At 36.0% G+C, this 23,990-nt stretch overlaps 3 protein-coding genes across 3 annotated transcripts in view; 1 reads left to right on the top strand and 2 right to left on the bottom strand.

Annotated features, from left to right (window-relative positions):
- The window catches only part of LOC126056877 (neural cell adhesion molecule 1), a 293,596-nt gene that overhangs the window by 107,802 nt on the left and 161,804 nt on the right, over positions 1 to 23,990 (bottom strand). The gene's annotated exons all lie outside the window — the stretch shown is intronic.
- LOC110378278 (probable beta-hexosaminidase fdl) lies at positions 5,307 to 16,394 on the top strand. Its single transcript, XM_064042255.1, has 11 exons — positions 5,307 to 5,443; positions 5,945 to 6,120; positions 7,075 to 7,286; positions 8,006 to 8,392; positions 8,764 to 8,944; positions 9,330 to 9,503; positions 9,779 to 10,993; positions 11,183 to 11,311; positions 14,990 to 15,090; positions 15,743 to 15,860; positions 16,293 to 16,394. Exons 1-11 carry the CDS (start codon positions 5,363 to 5,365, stop codon positions 16,387 to 16,389), a joined length of 2,871 nt encoding a protein of 956 aa, XP_063898325.1. The 5' UTR covers positions 5,307 to 5,362; the 3' UTR covers positions 16,390 to 16,394.
- On the bottom strand, positions 16,776 to 23,905 carry LOC110378276 (proton-coupled amino acid transporter-like protein pathetic). Its single transcript, XM_064042260.1, has 9 exons — positions 23,888 to 23,905; positions 23,274 to 23,392; positions 22,639 to 22,783; positions 21,525 to 21,655; positions 20,797 to 21,032; positions 19,010 to 19,210; positions 18,391 to 18,496; positions 17,952 to 18,168; positions 16,776 to 17,468 (listed from the first exon to the last, which is right to left on the bottom strand). The coding sequence occupies exons 1-9, from the start codon at positions 23,903 to 23,905 to the stop codon at positions 16,776 to 16,778; spliced, it is 1,866 nt and encodes a 621-aa protein (XP_063898330.1).

Below are 23,990 nucleotides of genomic sequence, written 5' to 3'. Positions count from 1 at the left end.
TATGTAGGTGAAATGTACCTGGGCGTAGTTCTAAAGGTGAAATAATAAATGTGCCCATAGCAAATTGAATTCTATTGTAAAAAAAATAAATCATAATATTCTTTAAGAATAAGAATAAGAATAAGAATAAGAATAATTTATTTGCACAGAATATGAGTAGGTATACAAGATGACACAATAGTTAACAGAATCGTCATATTCTACCTGGAACAGGTGTACAAATTTATGATACAGACCGAATAAAGGTCCTGTTGTTAATTGTAAAACACACATTATATAAACCTAAGATATAAAAGTGAAATAAACGAAAGATTACAAAAGCAATTAGAACATGAAATAAATTATTCAAAATTAAATGTATATATATGTATATCAACATTACAAAGACTTATCTTTTAAAAATTCTGAGTAACTATAATAACATTTTTTTATCAATAGTTTTTTCAATTGTTTTTTAAATAAATTTACATTAAGATCCTTCAAGAAGCTTGGCAAACGATTAAATATTATAGGTGCTGTACAAAATACGCTGTTATGCATAAGCGTCGTTTTGGACCCCCTCACACGTAATTTGGTCTTATCTCTTCTACTGCGATTATTCACATCGCTTAATTTTTCAAAAAGATGTGCGTTGGACTTAACAAATACTGCACATTCAAAAATGTACAATGACGGCAGTGAAAGAATTTTATTTTGTATAAAATATGGTTTGCAAGATTCAGTGCTTTCCAGACCAAACATTGCTCTGATACACCTTTTTTGGGATTTAAAGACTGATTCTTTGTTTGTAGAATTACCCCAAAAATTATACCGTAACGCAAAGTGAGCCAGCTAACCCGTGGTAAGCAGTAATTAGTGCATTTGTATTAAGGACGGGTGCTATTTTATAAAGTGCGTAGACGGATTTATGAATTTTTTTATTAAGACCTTCAGTATGAGCCTTCCAATTTAGATTCTCATCTATTATCAGGCCTAGATATTTAGATGTGCCGACTCGATTAATTGGTTTATTTTTATAATGAATATTTAGATCATCTGGCTTTTGCGTTGATTAAATAGCATGATTTTAGTTTTTTCTATGTTTATTTTAAGGTTATTACTGTCTAGCCATGTAACTATTGATTTTAGAGTATTATTTATATCACATTCGTAGTTGAGCTTATTAGTACAGTGGATGGTAACTGTGCTGTCATCAGCAAATAATGACATATGATGACTTGTAATGTGTGGTAGATCATTAATATAGATTATAAATAGTAGGGGACCAAGTACACTTCCTTGTGGAACCCCATATAAAACTGTTCGATAATGTGAATTATATGTTATTTCTTTCTTAGTTTTAGGATCAACTCTAGAAATTGTTGTGAATTGTTTTCTATTTGTTAAATATGATTTAATTAGATTTAGTATATTGCCTCTTATTCCATAGGCGTTTAATTTGTCAAGCAGAATAGCGTGATCTACGTAATCAAATGCCTGGGTCATGTCACAATATATGGATGACTTTGCTGCGTACATTAACTTAACTAATGACTAGGCATACAATGGATGATTTTAGGAACTCTTACAGAAAAACTTTTAATAAATATTGATGATAGCGAGAAAGGATTCTGTATGTGCCTTTATTTTTTATTTTTCTTTAAAATAATGAATATTGAAGCAAAAATACCTAACTTCGGAGAAGCAAAAATATTGGAAAATAAGCTCGCGGTTTCACTAGAATTCCTAGGAATTTTTTTCTCGGACATAGATAGAAATACCTATACGTTTTCTAACGCCATATTACTGCCAAGTTTCACTAAAATCTATCCAGTTGTTTTCGCGTCACATAAAAACAATCATCCATACACACAAAATTTTGCAATAATAGGCATACTAACAAACTTTATTTATATAAATATTTACAATATAATAAAGATAAAAAATATCTTAGTTAAAATAAATCTAAAAGGCGTCAGAAAATTCATCCCCATCGCTGTCGACTGGGAGCGCGCCAAAGAGGCTGGCAGCATTACCTCGTTGGATTGCCATGCTGATCCTTTATACGAGGTAATAGCCAGCCTTATGGAGTTTCTTGCCGGCTCTTCTCCATGAGACCAACTTTTTGTAACCGTGCAAATAGTGTGACGTTTCATAGGTGCCTGCAAAGGCCTATGTCAAATAAAAAGATTTAGATCTTGATAATTATGTAGTTGCTATGTGTTATATTTCTTACCGATCCCTAAAACCAAACATTGAGCTTGACCGATTTTTTTTGCGGTTAATTTTTTACAATCACTTTTTACCGGCGCTGTTTTCACGGTCAGTTATATAATAGACCGACTGTTGACCTATTGAGCCATGCGAAAGGCCAACACTATTGTTCTTTAACAAATTCATAGAATCTCATGATAATAATAGTATTTTTTTTCTTTATTTTATAATACTTTTGCAGGATTTGTTTGATGTTTCAGGTTTGTATCTGGTGTGGTAATATAACTGTATTTTTTTCTGAAATATTTTGCGTAAAAAAGACATCAAAACGATGAAATGGAAAAGTTAATCTGGTTATGGTTCTAGGAGTCCAGTCCTGTAAACACCAACGTCTAGAAAAATAGTTTTATTTTTTAATGTATTTCAGTGGTTTTTGAAGTCGATAATTAGGAACCTCCTTCATATTGGAAAGTCAGTGAAAGAAGTATAGATTAAACCTACATTATGGGAAGTCAGTAAGGAATTGGTATTTATTATACAGATTTTGAAGCCTTAAGCATGTACGAAATAGTGTCCTCAGGTTGAGCATAACCAAAGGGTATAATAGTAACTGATAGTAAGAATACTCAGGCCGATTTTAGAATCCGAGTTTTTTTGTAGCCCGTCTGACAGCTTCTAACATTGTATTGCATCATATATTACTATGTATTTAAACCGGGCGAGTTTGTAGTTCTAACTTATAAACTAAGTTATAACTTGCACTTGACCTTCCTCAAACTTTTGAAGGTCAGAGCAAGATAGTCGCAACTATTGAGATAACTATCTTAATTAGAAGTACCTTAATTGAAATTGATTTAATGAACAGATAGGTATTAATAGATACTAAAAAAATGGTCTTTATTTATGTCTAGCTAATGCTCGCAGCTTCATCCTATACGATAAATAGTACCATATGACCATCTCTAAGTTCTAAGCTACTTCTCTGCCAATTTTCAACCGGATCGGTATAGCTATTCATGAGATGTAACTTGTGTTACTAACACGACTTTATTTTATAAAGATAATGAATTAAACATACTTGAACTTATTTTGATCTTTCGAAAATTATGAATGGTCCTTAATGTATTTATTTGATAAGAACTCTTGTATGTACATCAATGGCTGATTAAAGATGAATGAAAATATCTCGAGCAACTGGTGTATAAAAGTCGAAAACCATCAATCCGCAACCGCATTGAGCAAGCGTGGTGTTCTCGGTGTGAGAGGAGGTCGCAGGCCAGCGGTGGGACGATAAAAAGGCTGATGATGAAGAACTACTTTTTTTAGGTTTCCATACCCAAAGGGTAAAACGGGACCCTATTGTTTTCGCTCCTCTGTCCGTTCGTCTGTCCGTCCGTCCGTCCGTCTGTCACCAGGCTGTATCTCATAAAGCGTGATAGTCAGAGAGTTGAAATTTTCACAGATGATGTATTTCTGTTGCCGCTATACCAACAAATGCTGAAAACTAGAATAAAATAAATATTTTTGGGGCTCCCGTACAACAAATGTGTTTTTTTTTGCTCGATATTGATAACGGCAACAGGTAGATGCGGTTTTATAAGTAATGGTACGGAACCCTTCGTGAGCGAGTACGATTTTTAAAAATTAAAACTAGGTTTATTATTTTTAATTTATAAAACGAAAAGGTTATTAATTAGTAAAGATCTAAATAATGCACAAAGATATAAACGATTTTTAATGTTATCTTTAGCAGGGGGTAAATGACGAGCAATTAAAAAAAAGGAATTTTAACTCGTAAGCAATTAAAAACTCGTTAAGTAATTAATTTGTGTACGTTTATATAATAATTTATATTGTTATGAAATAAAATGTAAACAGTGAATTTAATGAAGTTTTAGAAACATCGTGTAAATGTTACTTAAGTAATTAAAGGTTGTAAATGAAAATAATACCTATATTTTTAGTTTTTTTCTGAGATATTCTTTTAACCAGTATTTATCAATATATTGTAACTCTGGATGCTACTCAGTAGCAGTCGTTGTTATAATTCCACGTCAGAGGCCGTCAGGCGGATATGAGAAAACTCTGACACTAGGGCTTGTTAGGTGATTAAATCTGTAGTTCACTAAAGTACCAAATTCAATAACTACGCATTGTATAAAACAAATTAAAAGTTATACAACATTTTTGTAACTACGTATGTACTTGATAATGTTATCGAAAAGTTTGTAGTGAAATTGTGGTGTAACATTCAGAATTCATTATAAGGCCATCGATACACGGGCAGCGATCGCGCCGGAGAGCGATGGCACAGCGTTTTCGTAGCGGTTCTCGCGGTATACGCACAAAGCAGCCCAGAACCTGGAAGTTGGTGATTGATACACCCGTGCATAGGAGATCATGTACCTAAATGTCGTTGGAGCCATGAGAGTAAAGGAATAGTGAGTGCACCGGTGTCTGCTGAAATGCATGACTATTATATGACCTGCGCAGTTATCTGATTTCCTTATAAGAGAACTGCCGCCGTGGCCAAAATCGGCTTTCGATGTCTTTACAGTTTTTAAATAACAACACTTGAACCATGAGCACTTGTATTTAATTTCTTTATTTTCTCCCAAAGCGACATGAGATCCGCTTTACAGCCTACCACAGCTAAGTACAGTGTCGTGTGTAAATAGCCTAATGTACAAGTCGAATGTCGAATATTGATAAGTAATATTCTTATCAGGGCAGCCTTTAAGTTTTGTCTGTTTAGAACTTGTTACAAAAGGTCATTAGCTACAATGATTAGTAGTTCCTTTTATATTTGTTTCCGCTTGTGATTGTAGCAATAAGTTGGTCCTATAATCTAGTTTTTCTTTACTATGTATCCTATACCGGCCTTTGGCAGATTCTATGGGGCTATCCGCTAAGTTCCTTCAAAAGCTGCGTGTAATGAATGCTATTCCAATTTTTCATCATTAATACTAAGCTCAAAAATACTCTTAATAGAGCAAGTTTATAAATAAATGGAACCTTTTTTCTAAGGTCACTTTTGAATACTTGGTATCTTCTATCTATGGTCATCATATGTAGATTGATAACCTCACTTTTTGAGTTATTTTACTACTCACTGTTATTTTAGTTTGTTAATGTTTTTATTTATATGTGATTTATTATTTATGAAATAATGTATTCAGATGAAACGTCTTGTTCGGATTGCAAGTTAGAATTAATTGAAAAGCGATGGACGCAACTCTTATTGAATTGGGTAAAGTTTTTTTTACGAAAAGTCTGAATTTAAGCTTGGTTGATACCAAGACTTATTTGATTAAACACATGCTTCCTTAATGTAGCTCTACATCTTATCGAGTGAGCTATAGGTTTAATCACTTAACAAGTCCTAGTGTCGGAGTTTTCTCTAATCCGCCTGACGGCCTCTGACGTAGAATTGTAACAAGGACTGCTACTGAGTAGCATTCGGTGACGCCGGCTTTACGTGGCCTCCCAGGCACGGGGGTGTGACACCGCTAATTTCCAGACTTTAGGCAGCTATGTAAAGATTCTTTTGGAGACAAGCAATATTTGATGTTATCGCTCAAAGTGTCTCACAATTTATCCTGTTCTTATTGAACTAATTGAAATGATGAAAAAAACCTAAAAAGAAGAAGAAGTAGTCTAAAACCGTAACTACCTTCGTCCCAAACCACGACATCGGTCCTGGGCATGCTAGAGGATATATAAGAACTCTATTTTTCTGTTTTTTTTGCAGGTAAACAAATGTGTCCACCCCAAAACTCCTGTAAAGGAACTGCATAGTAAATGTCTGATGCAAATAATCCATAAGTATGAACAAGACATCTGTGCTGATGACATCGACAAAGATATACTGTGTTGTGGTGATATTGAGCAGTTTATCAAGTATAAATACCCGATTTTGAGGCTTAGGTACATTTCTTTTAATTATCACTAGATATATATGTAACTAAAGTAATATTAGAGAGGATCCTTTAGTCGAAACTACTGAACTGATTTGAACCTACAAAAGCAAGCTTAACCCAAAGTTGGGTTTTTAACAGCAATCCTAGAACGACAGATATTTTATAGGGTGGTGATCAAAGTTCGCATTTAATTATTTATGTCCATTAATTTATTTATATCATGTTTTTCAATAAACAAAATAGTAGGTACAAAACCTACACAAGACAAAACATAATACATCTGTTTCAAGTATCCCTACACTCAAAACTCGTCGAGGCTTTGCTATTGTCCTGGGTTTCCCAGACCTAACAAACTATGCTTGACGCCAATTTTCTCAGATATCTTTCCAAAGATATTTAACAGAATCATGTAACCTTCAGTCTCGTCATCCGGCAAGTCATTGCTGCCGTGACTAGCGAAAATACCCAGTGGCACTTTCCGAGAAATATCAATCGTTACCTGTGTAAAATTCCATAAGACGTGGGCGTGGGTGGTTAGGTCGAATAAAGGTTCAATTAAAATAGGATTTTGATGATTAATCTGTAACAAAGGATTCTTCAAAAATGTTGAGTTTCTCGGGCTGCTACTCATCTTAGGCTTCTTACCATTCGCAGTCTGTTTGAAATGAAAACGAGTAACTTTGGCTTAGTTTTCTTATCTTCATTGGTACATTGTTCAGTGTTGGACATTGCGTTTTTGCTTTAGGAGTCTTTAGTTGTTGGCATACGTTCAAGACGTGATTAAGATTAAGATGTAGAAAGAAAACTGTGAAGAATTCAAACAGTTTTAATGAAAGCAATATATGAGTTATGAATACCGTCATATCTTGTAGGCAGGAATTAAAAGAATGAAGACCAAGAAGTAACATACATTAAGACAGGAGAACAAATGAAAACTTCAAATAACCCTTATTAATTCCAGACAATTCTGGGACGCAAAACAGTTGCCGAAGAAGTTATACATCCTACACACAGTCCTACTGTTCCATTGCTGCGTCAGCTCTGTAGATGGCGCTGTGGACAGTGATATATGCGCCAATCTAGACAAAGATGAACAAGAGATGATTTTGAAGTTCTGTGAGAGACTGTCTGATATGGAAGTCACGGCTAATAATATTGAGTGGGCTGTCAGAGGTATGAAAAGCTATTTCCCCACCATCCAGAGGTAGACTGGGAGAAAACGCCTAAGGTGTTAAGTCCGCCATTGTACTGTTTGTGCAAAAAGTATTATAAATAAATAAATAAAAGCTTGTATATCTAGATATACTAGTATATGAAGAGGAAAGATTTGATTGTTTGTTTGTTTGAACCGAATAGGCTCTGGTTCTACTGAACCGATTTGAATAATTCTTTCACTCTTAGGACGTAACATTATCTGCGCTGAACATGGGTTAATATGTTTTATCCGAGAATGGGAAGAATTTTCCCCGGGACGCGAGTGAAACCGCGTGGAACAGCTAGTCATAAATAAATTTGTGCAGCGTCTCAGAAACTAAAATTGTATATAGATAAAAAGTTGCTAAAATTATAAGACGCGATGACTTGGAATTTATTAAGCTAGTTATTGATTATAATGAAAAAAAATTGTAAGTCATCATACGACATATTATGATAAATAAATTATGAAATCGTTTATTTTAGAAACTGGATATGGGTAACACGATTTTTACACGTCAAATGTCTCGAGGACGCTGGGTTCGTTCTTCGTAACTGAGAAACACTTTCATGCATTTGCTAATTAAGCTTATTTAAGGCTTTTGAACCTATTTCCTAGACCTTTGAATATTTTATAACAAGAAAATCTTGAACAACTTCAATTGACCCACCAGCATCACTTAAAATTAATATTCCAGACGCCTACGAAGCTATAGAATCATCAACAAAACCATACAAAAAGAAGATTCCAGAACGAAAATCACCTGACATGAAAGCATTTGTATCTGACTCCACCAACCCTTGCACAACATCTGAAGACCTTTCAATGAATTCCATGATCTCCGAACCGTCAGCCGCAGAGAGCATGCAAAAGAAATTCGATGCTTTAAAATTCAAATCTTCTATAACTGTCCTACCCTCAGTTGTTACTGACGCTGACAAGTCATCGTATTCAGAACTTGATTACGTCATCAATTATGGTTCCAAATCAGATTTGAGCGAAAAAGAACCTTATGATGATACATCTAAGGTTGTAAGTAAAGTTAACGTTTTTGGGGGTCCTTTGGCCACTGAACTCCCTGAAGGTACATACCTATAATATTGATTTTTTTATTCAACAATTAGTATTTATGTTAACGTTATGTGTTGTAGAGTGTAGGAGCTTCCAAAAAGTTTGATTTAAATTGGTTCGGCCTTTGTCAGGTTTTGAGCTTAAATACACAATTCGATTTGTTGCTGGGTAGTTTGTTGCATCACTTCTTCTTCCCAGCAAAAACACATAGGTAGTGGTGAAGGGTGGACGTTTGTTAATTCCTGACATTCAAAAAGTGCTGTTTTGCAGCCAAGTTTGAATAAACGATTTTCGATTTTGATTTTGAGATGTACTAAGATTTATAACAGAAATAAAAAAATCATCAAATTACAATCCTCCACAAAATAATCTGGATGTTTCTAGAACGTCGATGCCAACCAAACTGCTCTTGCAGTAGATGTGTTCCCTCTGGGCCCTGCTGCGGCGACCCTGGTAGTTCCATGGCCGCCTGCGAAAGTAGTGACAAAGAAGAAGTCAAAGAAGTGGTCCAGTTCTTGAAGACAGAGAGCAGAATATTTAAGCGCTTCCGTAAAAAGCGGTGGCGGTAAGTCTAAACTAACGAAGAAAGTGAATGCAGTGTATAATTTTGGTTCAAAGACAAATGTTTTTATTTCAAATAGGCCCTCGCAGGCTCTTATGTAACGTTACACTAGTTGCACGGTTCCAAAGAGTTAGTTCAATGTTTATTTATGTACATGGGAAACCTACAGCTAAACAATGTTAGTTGTCTTCAATTCACTGTTCAATGGTTCACAAACTGTTAAATGGTTCACTTCTTTTTATGGCTATTGAACGCTATGTTAGACCCAACATTTAGACAATTTTTTACCCCATATTTACATGTTGTGTTTACAAAGGAAAGATATGTGCTAGCTAAAGCTAGAACTAACTGTACAGATCTAAGTTTAAACTTAACCCGTTTTTATCAGGTTTAAGTTACCATTCGAATTAAACTGGAAGATTTACCTAATAATAGCAGTGATTGTACTGCTGATAATCATAACTACAGTCCTACTTATGGTTCCTTGGAAAAAAATATCCCGAAAAACTTCAATTCCTCATAAGATCGAAGATTTCAAGATAGAGACGGGTCAAGAAGCCAGGTATATGAATCAGGACTTGTTAAATCAAGGGTCTGATGAAAGCAGGTACAATTAAGACAATTCTTGGGTCAATCGCCTAGACTGTAATAAAATCAGGCACAGGCATGTAAATTATAATGTTATTCTAGCATGGTTTAGACTTTATACATTGATACATTTCAAGCACGATATAACCTAAAATTCGTTTAAAATAGTGAGTCACCACCACTTTCTTCAGACTCATTGCCTTCAGTCAGTATAATTTTATATTTATTCATCTATTATAATCTTAACAGAGTATTCCAAATGAACTCCTATATCTGCAAGAACGGTCTCTGCGAAAAAGTCTACGAGCCAACATCAGAATATATGTACAGCTCATTAAGTAGATGCACTTTAATATGTATGGGTCCCCAGCTATGGCCATATCCCATAGGATACACCTACTTCAGTAAAAAGATCGTAGTCTTGGCCACAGACAAACTTGAATATAAGTTCCAATCAGTACCTTCGGAGGCAGTCCATCTCTATTTAGCAGAAGCTTTCAAACTTTTCCTCGGAGAATTAGCAAAATTGGAAAGGTACTCCATTGGTACAAGACAAATGAACTTATCAAGAGATATAATGATTAAAAAGATGTATATTCAGATGGATGTGGAGTCAGACCCTGATCCTAGAATAAGGTTAGACACGGAAGAATCTTATACAATAAAAATTGAGACTTTGAATAACCAAGTTTCAATGAAGCTATTTGCAGCATCGTTTTGTGGCATGAGACATGCTTTAGAAACTCTTAGCCAGTTGATATTATTAGACCAGACAACTGGGAACCTCATTACTTTATCAAACATGGTTATAAAAGACGCTCCCAGTTACAAATATAGAGGTCTGATGCTAGACACGGGGAGGAACTACATCCCAGTACCAGATATAATGAGAACGATAGATGCTATGGCATCCTGCAAGCTTAATACTTTTCATTGGAGAATATCTGACGTAGCAAGTTTTCCTCTGTACTTACCAGCCGTTCCACAACTTTTTGAATACGGATCTTATAGCAAACATCACGTTTATACTAAAGAAGATGTGAAAGCAGTAGTGAAAAGGGCTGGGGTAAGAGGTATAAGGGTCCTTCTAGAAGTCGCAGCTCCTGGCCCAGTAGGAAGAGCCTGGTCTTGGATACCCGAAGCCACGTGCCCAACGAAGAACAGAAACTTCACTTGCAATAATGTTCTTTGTCTTAGACTCGGGATCCACGATTCAGTGTTTGATATACTCCAAATTATTTATTCAGAAATTTTGGAGATGACGAAGATATCAGATGTTTTCCATTTGAGCGATAGCGTGTTTTCTTTGGCTAATTGCTTTTATTTGATAGAAGAGAGGGAAGGATTTTTGGATAAGGCTTTAGAAAGATTGAAGCTGGCTAACAAAGGGTTCTTGCCGAAGTTGCCAATTGTTTGGTATACTGCGCATTTGACAAAGGACTACGAAGCTAGGACTTGGGACAGGTGAGATTATTCAAATCATCATTTTGCTTTTTGATGGTGTAGGACGAAATCGCTTACCTACTACTTTATACTATCTCTCATCTAATATTATTTAGAGGTAGATAATTTCTGGATCTGCTAAACAGATTTTGAAGCCTTTTAGGTTATACTTGGATCTTCAGAAATTCTTAAATTATAGCTTATTCCCAGATATGGAGTGCAACTAACGGAATGGCATCCGAATCCTTCAGAGCAGTTCCTCAGCCGATTCAAGGTCATCCATTCAACTAGATGGGACCTTTCCTGTGACATTAAGAAGCAAAGATGTGTCAAATACAGGTGAGTCTTAACATACCCTAGAGAAGCTGGGTGCAAATAACAGTCACATGTCGTGTTCAGAAATGTATGATCATCTATGACACAAGTTTCCTTCGTGTTTCGGGCGTTAAAATGTGGGTCCCGGGTGTCATTTTAACAGCTTAGGCATTCATTACGGATAATTAAAACAATCAAGTCTGACAACAAAGTTGGGAAGAGGTGAGGACTTAGCGTGGATAAGCTATTGCCGAGTTCTACCATTCGACTACATACAACGATAACCAAACCAAATTCCCGCTCATTGGTCAAATCAGTGATTTGAAAACTTAAAATGGTTCGTTTATCGTTATAGTTAAATTTTGCAATTCACCGTGAGTGTTCAATCTAGTATGTAAAACAAAATTTGGACTTTGTAATGGAGTCCAAACTATCCAGTTTATGTCGTGATAAAAATTAAGGTCATTAGTGTATCTGTCACTTATGTTATTTAATTTGGAAAAAACTATAATAAGTATTCTTTACGTTCGGCGACAATATTTGATCGGGCATAGTATCGAGGTTTTGTTTCTATGTGGAATTTCTCTGCAGAAGCTCGTTTTTAACATTTTATATGTAACTAATAAATACATATATAGGTGTAATTGCCAATGGACTAATAGGCTAGTTTCCTAAAAAATAATAATTAGTCCGTCTTGTAGATTGTCCAAAATTAAGCGATACGTATTTTTCCTTTTTTAAATTGGATCAGAACTTGTTAAGATATAGCGTGTTAAAGTTGAGTGCGACGTCACAAGTTGCTACAATTTTCAGGACACTGTGACGTAAAAGGCCCCCACTCCTAATTTTTGAAGCGTATTATCTTTGTCATTTTATGTTTAATTAAAAAAAGAAAAAATACGTATCCAATATTTTTTGATTATCTAAAAAGCGGACTAAATATTATTTCATTATTTCGACCCTGGACACTACCCTATTGGGTAAATAAATAAAATACAAACTATTTATAATATAACGTACCTAGCTATTACTTAAACAATTTCGATAACACACAATATTATGCCTAGTTCCATAAACCAAAATGCTTACTGTCTCTGTAAATAGTTTAATTTTAAATTCGTATTTTCTTCTGGGGCAACAATATTATTTTAAGTTAAAAGTTATTTACCTATAGACTATATACTATCAACCAATGACATGTATCATCCTTTAGCAAGTTTTCATACAGAAAATCAAATACAATAAAGTTGAAATTCTGTACGCACCGTAAAGGATCTATCAGTACGATTTATAGTCGTAGTAGGTCTTACATATATGTTATTCTTTGAATAAGTGTTTACACTGAAATCAATTGCATACTCCACGAGCATAAAACCCAAAGTCATCACAATTATTATTACACACTCGTGTAAAGGGCTATAGCCGACCCCAATTACTCAAGTCAAATGCATTATCGGACCCAACGGGAGGGCCGTAACCTCTGGCCCTCCCTTATACAATTTGTATAGAACTTACATCATCTTTATATGTTTTCTTATCTATACACTGTTGTGTGTTTAGACTAGATTGTTACAAATTATTTTTTTTGACTAGCTTCCGCCTGCGGGTTTAGTCGTGTTCTGGGTTTTATTGTCCTTTCAAGGATGAAAAGGCTGTATACTTTTTCAAATTTCATGTCAGTCGGTTCAGTTGTTTTAGCGTGATGGCGTAACACACAGACAGAGATACTATAGTATTTATAATGTATTTTTTTAAATAAATAAATTCGTTTGTTGATCCACAGTTACATTCGCAAATCACTTCTTAATGTAATGATGTATATTAATACAAAGGTAAGGTGTAACTACTACAAGAGTCATTTTTATCAGTTCTGCGGTCCCCAAACTAGGCGGTACCTGTATCTTGGGGACCTAATTTCTAATGACATTGTGGTTCTTATGCGTAAAGTTTGATTGTAGGTCAGATTACTGCTGAAACCTAGATATTGAAAGGAATAATATAATTTTTTGCGATATATGTATTACCTATCCGTCATGTGTAAATTAACAGGACTTCCAGATAGTCTATGCTTAGGAATTTCCTTTTGAGATTACTAATTATATTGAAATATGTAAGTTATTTTGATATGTCCTTGACCTTGTCTGTATTGGGATCCTTGTAGTATCATACCATAGTAACGCGGATTTGTTCCGGCAATTACATTATTAATAGACTAGCTTGGTAACCCGGGTATGCTCTGTATTTAAAAAAAATCTCTGCGACTTCAGCCGTGTGGAATACTTTGACCAGAATCGATTCCTAAGTGAAATACCGCATCCCGGATATGTCATGTCTATGCCTCAAATTTAGTCAAAATCAGTTTAGCTGTTTTCCAGGTTCAGTGGCGACTACTTCGTACCCTGATAAAAAGTAGCTTTCTTTTAAAAACCTGACAGCATCTCGATAAACGGGCTATCCCGCTACTCCTGAGATTAGCGGGTTAAACAAACAAACAAACTTCAGATTTATTACTACTTGTATAGTATAGATTATTATAATGTTCTACATAGCAAGGTGGACTAGTTTAATCATGTTACGTAGGTCCCATATGTAACAATTTATGCGCGCACGACTTCAGACAATTGCTCTAGGCTATAACGGTTGTACGTTTATGACGTTATCAATACTATTAATATTAGCTATCTGTACCTACTACATCTATACAAATATAAAATAAATTAAAAAATGTTTTTTTGTTTGTACCCTAAAGGCTACACTTTTCACGAGTAGTAGTTCTTCCTTAATTCGTTGGAAAAAAATGAAAAATATTTTCAGTACAAGATAGTCCAGGAGATGCTATAGGCTTTTTATAATTGTTCCATATGACCTGAGTGAAAACGCTAGCGGAAGCTAGTTAGAGAAAATGTTGGTCTCATGAATTCGTCAATTATAAGCAACATTACATCATAAAAGTACATTACTTGTTAAAACGACATTCTATTGCGCATGTAGGTAAATAAGTTTCTGCTTTGACTTGACAAAATTCTGATGATTAATATATTTTACATGTACGACTTTGTGTAATTGGAAATACTATAGGATGCAAGTCTGACAACAAAAAGTGTGTAGTTTACATACGGATCTCTTAGGCCGGATCTAATTCTAATGTAAATTAAGATCCGGAGTTTAGAAACCCACGGATATCTTATCAGTCTGATCAAATCCTATTCTATTTGGTAGTAAGAAACACCTATTTTTGACCTTTTCTGGAGCATGTGGCTAAATAGCATATCATAAGGTTAAGCAACGCGGTCGATTCGTGGATGGGCGAAAATCCTTAGTATAACGAGTTCTTCCATGCTTCGGAAGACGGGTTTAATTAGTACGTCCCAGCCGTTGTTTGTAATCTTTGGCACTCATTATGGGTAGCATGAAGCCAGGAAGTCTGGCAATAATTCTTACCATGTAGTATCGAGTTGCCCGGATAACTGTGATGAAGAGGTTATACTGGAAGGCACCCCAATAAGAAAAGGCTAGGCAGATGATGGTCCATTTAAGACCTACTTAACAGACGGATATGTTTTGCTGCCGAATTTGCAGCGGCACTTCTTCCAAGCATCAGCAAAAACACATAGAAAGTTGTGGGATTTGGGGGCTGTCTCTAGTTTTAATCTTCGACAAGTGCTGATGATTTATGACCTTCAAATATTTTTCTGTGAACAGGACATGGCAAGACATGTACGCCTGGAAGTCGTGGAGGAACATCGAAGTCTTCACCATAGAAGGAGGAGAAGCAATGCTTTGGACTGATATTGTTGACTCGGGTAACGTTCGGTCCCAATAATGTATCTGTTAATTTGCTTAAGATAAGCTTAGTGAAGGGCGGGCGTTTTGTGGGATGTCTTTTGTAAATTTGACCTTCAAAAGGTGCTGATTTTCAGCCTACTTTGAATAAATGATTATTTATCTTTATCTTGCTAAAAAGAGAATTTTCACATTAGATCCACACAAGTACTTAATCCCAAATTCCTATCTCTAGTGACCGTAACAGTTTAGATAGAATTTGTTGCCTTGGGTTAGTAAGCATGAAGTTTGTTCTTGTATACTTAATGGTTAAAAATGTATTTTTCTTCGTTTTCAAGACCAGATCTTGTAGGTGCAATTTTTAAATTTCTGTCTTATCATTTATCCCAACTTTATTTGTGGTAGGCGTATCATATTTTCTTCTTATTTACCCTTTTATCTGCAGTCATCACACACGTAAAAGCTAATTTCAAGCTTTATCGACTATCAGTTATCCATCGTTTCTTTGGTCCTTCCTTTCCTCTATATTATATTATCTATGTGCATATTTTGTTCACCTTCAAAAACTTCTATACTTGACGTCATTATTGGCCTTAAAATGTTTGAGTTTATCTATTACAAACAATCAAAAATCCTTTTTTTTATTTATTTAGTAAAATATAATTTTTGCAGGTAATTTGGACTATCACTTATGGCCGAGAGCGGCGGCGGTAGCGGAACGTTTGTGGTCTGACATCGCTCTCAACGGGTCTGTCACAGGACCAGTTTACGTCAGACTGGACAGCCATAGGTAAGGATTCCTGGTATAGAGTAGATGTCTAACACTGAAGGATTTTTCAATAGGTTCTGTACATGCAGAACAAAATGAATAGCGGAGGTGCCATAACGGAAAATCTAAGTAGTGCGCCAAAATACGGGAAAGTGGGGGACGAGGAACGTTTCTATTTTCACCCTCTTTGGATCCGCTCATAATTTTGTAAGACCAAAACTCGTTAAGATGCCTCAAAGAACCCGAACGCCTTGTTCGTTCACGCGTAACTGATCGTTTTGATCATTCCCACGCTACGAATTTGACATAGAATAAGGCACCTGTCCTACCTGCATTATGGCATCTCCGCTCATATTTCCTTACTCTGCAGCCATGATGCATGACCACGCGCCCCAAAACCTGCTGTTCATGTCCAACGCTTTACTTTTTAATATTCTATGTTTTTGTCCACAGATGGCGCATGGTGTTAAAATCAGTGCAAGTGCAACCAATATGGCCGCTTTATTGCAGTTTCAGTCCCGGCATTTGTTTACAGAAAATAAAGAAATAATGTCATCTGCGTATTATTATTTCCGCGAAGGGCGTAAACTTACTAAAATTACTTTGGCTAATTAATAAAAAGTAATTTGTCTTATAAGATATGTAGGAAACACTGGTACTAAGCTGCATTTAGACTGGTAGACTGGAAGCCAACCTGAACATAGTTGGGAAAAGGCTCGTGAGATAGATATGTAAGACTATGGTTTAGTTGCGCAACAAAACTTTCTAGTTTTTTGTGACTAGAAAAGAACTACATATTATGCTAAACTAGGAAATGGTGAAAATTTCCTTCTGTGAGTGGTCCTCAGAAAAAGAAATCATATTCTTGTTTATACAATCCTATGTAAAAAAAAACAAAGTTCAACTAGCAAAACATTTGTTTTAATTATCGCTATTTTATTGTAAAGGTAAAATATTAGTAAAATTATTGGCTAAGGCTGTAACATTATTAAATACAGGCATAATTGGAGTCGTACTATTAAATAAAACTGTATAATTATTGATATCAGGTAAAATATTATTAATAATTAAATTTTTATTTTCAGGTGTAATATTTATCGTTTCATTTGCTTTTGGAGCGAGATTTTCATATCGACGTAAATTCGTTGCAATATTATTATTATCAATCAGAGTGGTATTATAATACTCAAAGACAATTGTTGCCTTATTTTTTGTCGAATAATTCGCATTAAGATTTGGATCAAATAAATTATAAGGAACTTCATAAGGCAATGCAACGTTCAAATCATTATTATGTTTACCCTCATCGGTTAAATTCAAGCTTTTCTTAGGATCGACAGACAATTCGGTACCGATTTCAAAATTAATTTCTTTTCTTTCCAACTCGGGTGCTTGGTTCTCAGGATTAAAGGAAATATTTGCTTTGGGACGGTTTTCAAGTTCTAAATACATTCCTAGACCGTTGTAGTAAGTACCAGCGACGAATAAGACAAGACCAAAGGTTAGCATGACGATGAATCTTAGGAGTCTCCATTTGCAGCGGCCTAACCCTGGGTGCTCCCAATCCAATAGTAGCTCTATGAAATAAGGGTAGATGAAAACTGCGGGACTTGTACATAAGGCACCGATCTGGAAGTAAATAAAAAAGAAATATAAGTATAGCTCAAAGTCATAAGTCAAAGTCTTTTACTTGCCAGGATGTAGGTATACAGAGTATGTTCTTAAATCAAAAGAGGACCACCAAGGATCATCGGTTTGCCTGGGTTGAGAAAGTCAGACGGACAGTCGCTTCATGTAAAATACTACTTTGCTGTATCAGGCTAGACTGCAATGGCTAGGCTGATGAATATTTGTGTAATAAGAATAATAATCATCAAAAAACATAAAAAATGAATCTAAAACTACAATATTTAAAAAGAAATTAAAGCAATTCCTCAATGCCAAATGTTATTACATATAATTATAATTTAGAAATAAGCTACTGCAAAACTTTAAACTTCTTTAAGCTGTGACCTACAGTATCCATGTTGATTCTAGACTGTAAAGTGAAACACCTGTATAACAATACCTATATTTAATTCTAATAAAGAATTGAGTAATCTTAAAACTTACAATCCCCATCAATCGTGTGACATTAGGAAGACAATAAGCGATCATTATCAAGATGATCACATGGATAGTTCTATACAGTCGCTCCCAAAACCAATAGTTGGACATCTGATGGTGCCTCTTGAGGTAAAACCATTCTATATCGAAAGCCACGTAGAAACACATAGAGTATATGACGTAGAGTATTATACAAAGTCCCACTTTTAGAGTTAAGGCGAAACTGGAAAAATAGAATCAGCATTTAAAGAATACTTATTAGAACAAGTTTTCAGTCTTACTTAGGGGTATTGGGTTGCCCGTGTAACTGGGTCGAGGAGGTCAGACAGGCAGTCACACCTTGAAAAACGCTGGTACTCAGCTCCATCGGAGGCCGACCCCAACATAGTTGGGAAAAGGCTGGGCAGATGATTTTAGAATGGGTTTTAAAAATGTTTATACTTACGGTGAAAATGGCAGATGTATGGTGATAGGTGATACAGCAAAGTTTCCATAGTGCCAGAACCCAACAAAACCTACTGTTATCATAGCCACTGTGTTTATTGACATCGCTGGAAAATAACATATAGCTCATTCATGTCAGTAAGTATTAAATAGCTTTGAGGTGATCGTGGTATATTATGTTTCCCAGGTAACGGGTGAGGAGGTCAGATAGGCAGTCGCTCCATGTAAAATATAGGTACTCAGTTGCATTAAGGTAGACTGTAAGCCGACTTTCACAGTTGGGGAAAGGCTAGGCAGATGGTGAAGTCAGGAGCCAGTGGCTAAGTAGGTTATAGAACCAGGATTCGAGCACTCAAGTTAACTTTTATTACTGAAAGTCCTATAGTATTAGCTCTTAGTTGTCTAAGTTGTCACTCGTCAATAAAACTGCTATCTTAAATTGTCAAATAACGTACATAAACTTATTTTTCAAGAACCAGTTCTACCAGAGTATGGGTTGTGAAAGTCATAGTTATACTAACTTTATCCTGGTAAAACTGGACTAAGTAGGATAAAAGGACAATTGAAAGTTCTAACATAATGAAGACGGAAATGTATTAGCAAAATCAAGACATACAAACCAATCATGACAACATTGTGAAATTTCTTCGGTTCATTCATATTATTTTCAACAGGCAGAGCGTAACTAACTGGTTCCAGTACAAATGTGCAAACGCTCATAAATTCGAACAATCCCATCACACTCCTATAAGGCGCACGATCCAGTGGACTTACTTTGGAATTGTGGAATGCATACCATAAAGTTATTACGATTAGGACAACTGGAAATAATAAAGCAAATTTTATTTAATTTATTTATACTTCATGCACATACAGAACAATGGCGGACTTAACGCCTTAGGCTTTTTCACCCAGTCTACCTTTAGGTGGTGGAGAAATCGCAGTGGTAGGTGCAAGGTTTTATACATATTATAAAAATTTTAGCTGTTCCCCGCGGTTTCATCGTGTCCCGGGGGAACTTTTTCTAATCTCTGATAAAATATAGCCTATGTAACTTGGTGATAGTGTAACTTTCCGATAGTGAAAGGGTTTTCAAATCTATTAAATATTTTCGGAGAAGGTTTGAAAAAAAACAAACTGTTATGTTCGGACGTTAACACATTCACTGCGGCAGCGTTAAATCTAAACTTTCTACTAGTGCGATACGAGACAAATGCTGCCCGTATCTATATTTCCTGATATGCGTTACGGCTTCTATTTTGCCGTACCAGAACCTGACTTTCAAAGCCTATACAGACGTGGAAATCACCTATATCAATGGTTTTTATCAACAAATCGATAGACTATATCCTTGTATACACCTAGCTGCAGTCGCCCCGGGTTCTCTGTTATACTTTGAAAGATACAGAGATTTTTCAAAATCGTTCATTCGCGGCAATATATATGCCGTACAGCGTAGAAGTGAAAAAATGCTAGGGATGGGGTTTACTTCTGGAATGATAGTCGATAGTTTAAAAATATTTTTTATTGTAGATAAAATATTCATATTTATCAGTGTTATATTAATTATTATATAAATCAACATAATTATGTAACCTAATTATATAATATGTATAAATATGTATTTATATTCTACCACAATCACACTATAGCGCCACCTAGTCCCAAATACATATAATGCATAGTATAGTTAGAAAATACACCCAGACCAAGACAACTAGACAAAGAATGTTTGATTTGTGTGGGAATCGAACCCACAACCACTACGCCAACAGACCAATTAAAAAAAACTAAAAACTATTAAAGGACGTGTATGAAACTTAGTAAGTAGGTAGTTATTCCACTGAATTATTTTCACACTTGACATCTTTGGCATCAAGATGATGATTTCCCCTCTCTCTCTCTACTCAAATCCAGTTTTTTTATGTGAACGTCTCATTGTAGCAGAACCGCGTAATATTTTTCACAAAAAATATCGTTAATATTGTCTTGCTTACGGCCAGCACTAGCGCACACTGAACCGCCGCGCGGACGCATGCACTGTGGTGCGGGGTTGGGGGGGTACGGCAAGATATTCGCCGTACCGCACTGAATGAAAATAATTATTTTACTGTGCGTTACGGCAACTATTTTGCCGTATATTTTTAGTGTACAATATTATTATATTAAAAGCAACAATATTGAAAATATCACTATCTCATTCCTACGCGCAAGGGAACTTAGATAAGTCGCCCCCGCACAGTACGCAAAACAAGGACAACGAGCTACCGCACTGGCTGAGAGTCAAATACGGCCAAATACTTGCCGTAACGCAGTGAATGTGTTAAAGCGTGATTGAGGATCGAATAAACAAAGATTCAAACACAGAAACCTTCCCATTTATATTAGCTTAAGTAGAAAAACTTACCGGCAAACATATCACAAATTAAAGCAAAAGGTGCTAAAATTTTCAAATCGGTGACCATGCAGATAATTATACATGGTATCATTAGTATCAGAATATACACTTTTAGTGGCGGGTCGTCAGAATCATTAATAGTATTATCTCCCGAAACTAACTCCTTCAAATTCCTGGCTATCATGATGACCAGGACACAGCAGGAACCGTAGAGGTTGAGCATAATTGTAAATTCGACTAGATATCTGAAAACATTTAAGTGATAGGTACAAGATCTGGGAAGTTTGTTGCGCCACTTCTTTTTCCAAGTTCACTTTGGAACGAACGGTGGGCGTTTTTAGGGCCTATTCTGACGTTCGAAAAGTGCTGTTCTTCAGCCTACTTTGAATAAACGATCATTGATTTTGAAGTGAGATGCGACTGCCAAAACTGCAGTGAGTGAGTGAAATAAATTGGCTAAAACTGTAGCACTAGTATTTTATGCACACAAATAAAAAGCCTATACAAGCTTCCTCGGATAAATAGGCTACCTAGTACTTAAAGAATTTTCTGAAATCGGACGAGTAGTTCCTTAGATTAGCACGTCCAAGCAAACACAAACTCTTCAACTTATTCTTCTTCTTCTTAGCATTTATCCTGTCTTGTGACGGGGTCTTCTTTCCGTATCTCCTTCTTGGAGTTCGCAGATTTTAATATTTTCTTTACCAACTCTTCAGCTTATAGATTTCATCCCTTACCTTAAACATCTGGCCGTTTTGCGGAATAGCTTCCATGGACATAGAAGCACGGTAGCTTCCATTATATCAGGGTATGTGAGCGTAGGCATCACGACTCGACCGTACAGTTTCTGAGCTGACCACACTAGGGTCTGAGAAGTAGGAGAAGAGAATATAACTAGAAACTTCCATTATCGGGATTGCTTACCAAGTTCCCCTAAAAAATTGGTTTCTGCTTTAAGACTTGTAGGTACACAAAAAGCTGCATATCGACGCGATGCAAGTTAGGCACTTGTCCCACCGGCAACGATTAACGAGTAACGAGTAGAGCTAGAACTAGAAACGAGTTAGCGAGACGCGGGGAGCGAGTGCGTAGTTCCGATATTTGTGTAGCTCGGCTATAAGCGAGTGTGCGTGTGAGGCGGGCGAGTACTCGCATCACTCGCTCGCTAGATACGCACTGTAGAGAAATGACCACTGGTTGCTCTCTCGGCGTGAGTTCTAAACGCTTGGCGAGTGTCGCCGAGCGAGTGTTATCTTCCATAGATTTTGTCGCTCAGCGACAAACTAGTGAAGCGAGTGCTCGCCGGCAGTGTGAACAGTCAGCGATCAACTATTTGTATATGCATCTCTTTTATTCACACGGAAAGTATATCTATTGTACGTTTCTTGAGCGAGAAAATAGCCGATAGTTAGTCGTTTTCTCGTCTTTGGTGGGACAACTGCCTTAGCGACGAAAGAAACTAAAAAGTTAATAACATTGGCATGCGATTTCAACCGGGCAAAAAATATTATTTCATACTATCTAGTATCAATTTTTTAGCAATGTCAGCTTTATTAGTCAGAAGATGATAAAAGAAAATATAATGAGGATTTCCAAAAAGTGTGAGTTAACGACGCAGAATTGAGTGATCGCCGAATCAATACGCAAGTTGTTGCGATGCGTTACGCGACCTCCCAGATACTTCCAGCCACAGGTATTACAAATATCTGCAAATAGGTACAAATAAAAGCGATCCGAAATATTGATTTATAATTTGAGATGAGACTTATTAAACTTACAGATATTTCGTTTGTGACTTTAGCGAGTACTACAGCAGTTATTTCAATGTATGTATATGTGAATCATACTCACACAAGAACAGTAGCCGATGAGAGCGGCCAGAGCAATGTTGACGACTAACGCCGTCCAGATACCACATTCCATGTATGCTCCATGCAGTACTACCAGACCTCCACCGAGACCGAACATCAGCATATGAAATACTGACTCTATGACACTAGAAAATAATATAACATACATAATAAAAATAAATAACATAATGCTATGAGTTCAAAAACTACTGAAGAAATATTTCCTAATTCACGATCAAAAGTCCTCAAGTCTTCAAAAAAGGGTCGGACATTGGGATAACGTGTTTTTCGTGTTATATTTCGGAAGGCACTTTAATATATGAACCATTGGCAGTCGTTAAATGGAGTCAGAAGCCAGAAATCAGATAGGCAGTAGCTCCATGTAAAACACTGTTACTGTAGGTATCTAATTTGATTGGTAGAAGACCCGAACGTAGTTGGGAAAAGGCTAGGCAGATGGTAATGGACACAGAAGCGATTTTATGATTGTTACTAGTAGATAAAAAGGGATCTATGGTGCGGAATTGAAAATGAAATTAATCCGCGAACATCCCAAAAAATTACGTTACAAGGCATTAAGAAAAAAGAAATGACTAAATAGTAGTACAGATTCAAAATCGAAAACGTGATACTTACGTATTGGGTGCAGATGCAAAAGTTCTGTTAGCACGAAAGTCATAGTTTTTGGCGTCCACTGGATTATTTTTGGCTCGAAACCTGGCTGGTGGGCCGTAGCCTCCAAAATAACTGGGAAGCTGGTGGTATATTGATTAATAAATAATAATACGTCCACGTCCGATTTGGGCCACGGCGGCTATTCTCATAAAGGAGATCAGCCAACTACGCAGGACTTATTATAGTGCACGAGCATTTGCGCAGACACAGGTGCACTCACTATTCCTTCACTCTCATAGTCCGATGGGACGGCCATCCGTCACGACCGGAGAGAGATTAAGGCCCAGGACCGACATTAACGGGCTCTCCGATGTACGGGAATGCACTTATAGGTTGGTTAATAAGGCAATATTTATTTTATGTTACGTTTAATAAGAAGGAAAAAAGGCTGACAACCAGTCTTACTAAGGGGTCCGAGTAACTGGGTTGAGGAGGTCAGATAGTTCTCATCTGCATGTGGTTATATAGATAGACTGAGTGCGAATTTGCGCGCTTCCTTATTTCAATTATCTTCTAAATGATTCTAGTCAATATCGACAAATAATAATTGCAACAATACGCATATGCTTACTTACCATAATTTCCTGATTCATGATAATTTGATTTCTGTACTTTAAAAGAACACAAATATAAAATACCTACACATAAATACTATTTATTTATACGAATATTCATAAT

Source organism: Helicoverpa armigera, chromosome 28, assembly GCF_030705265.1.
Source record: "Helicoverpa armigera isolate CAAS_96S chromosome 28, ASM3070526v1, whole genome shotgun sequence".
In the NCBI taxonomy this organism is placed as follows: Eukaryota; Metazoa; Arthropoda; class Insecta; order Lepidoptera; family Noctuidae; genus Helicoverpa; species Helicoverpa armigera.
Note: the sequence above shows the minus strand (reverse complement) of the source record. Positions and strands in the feature narration are given on the sequence as shown.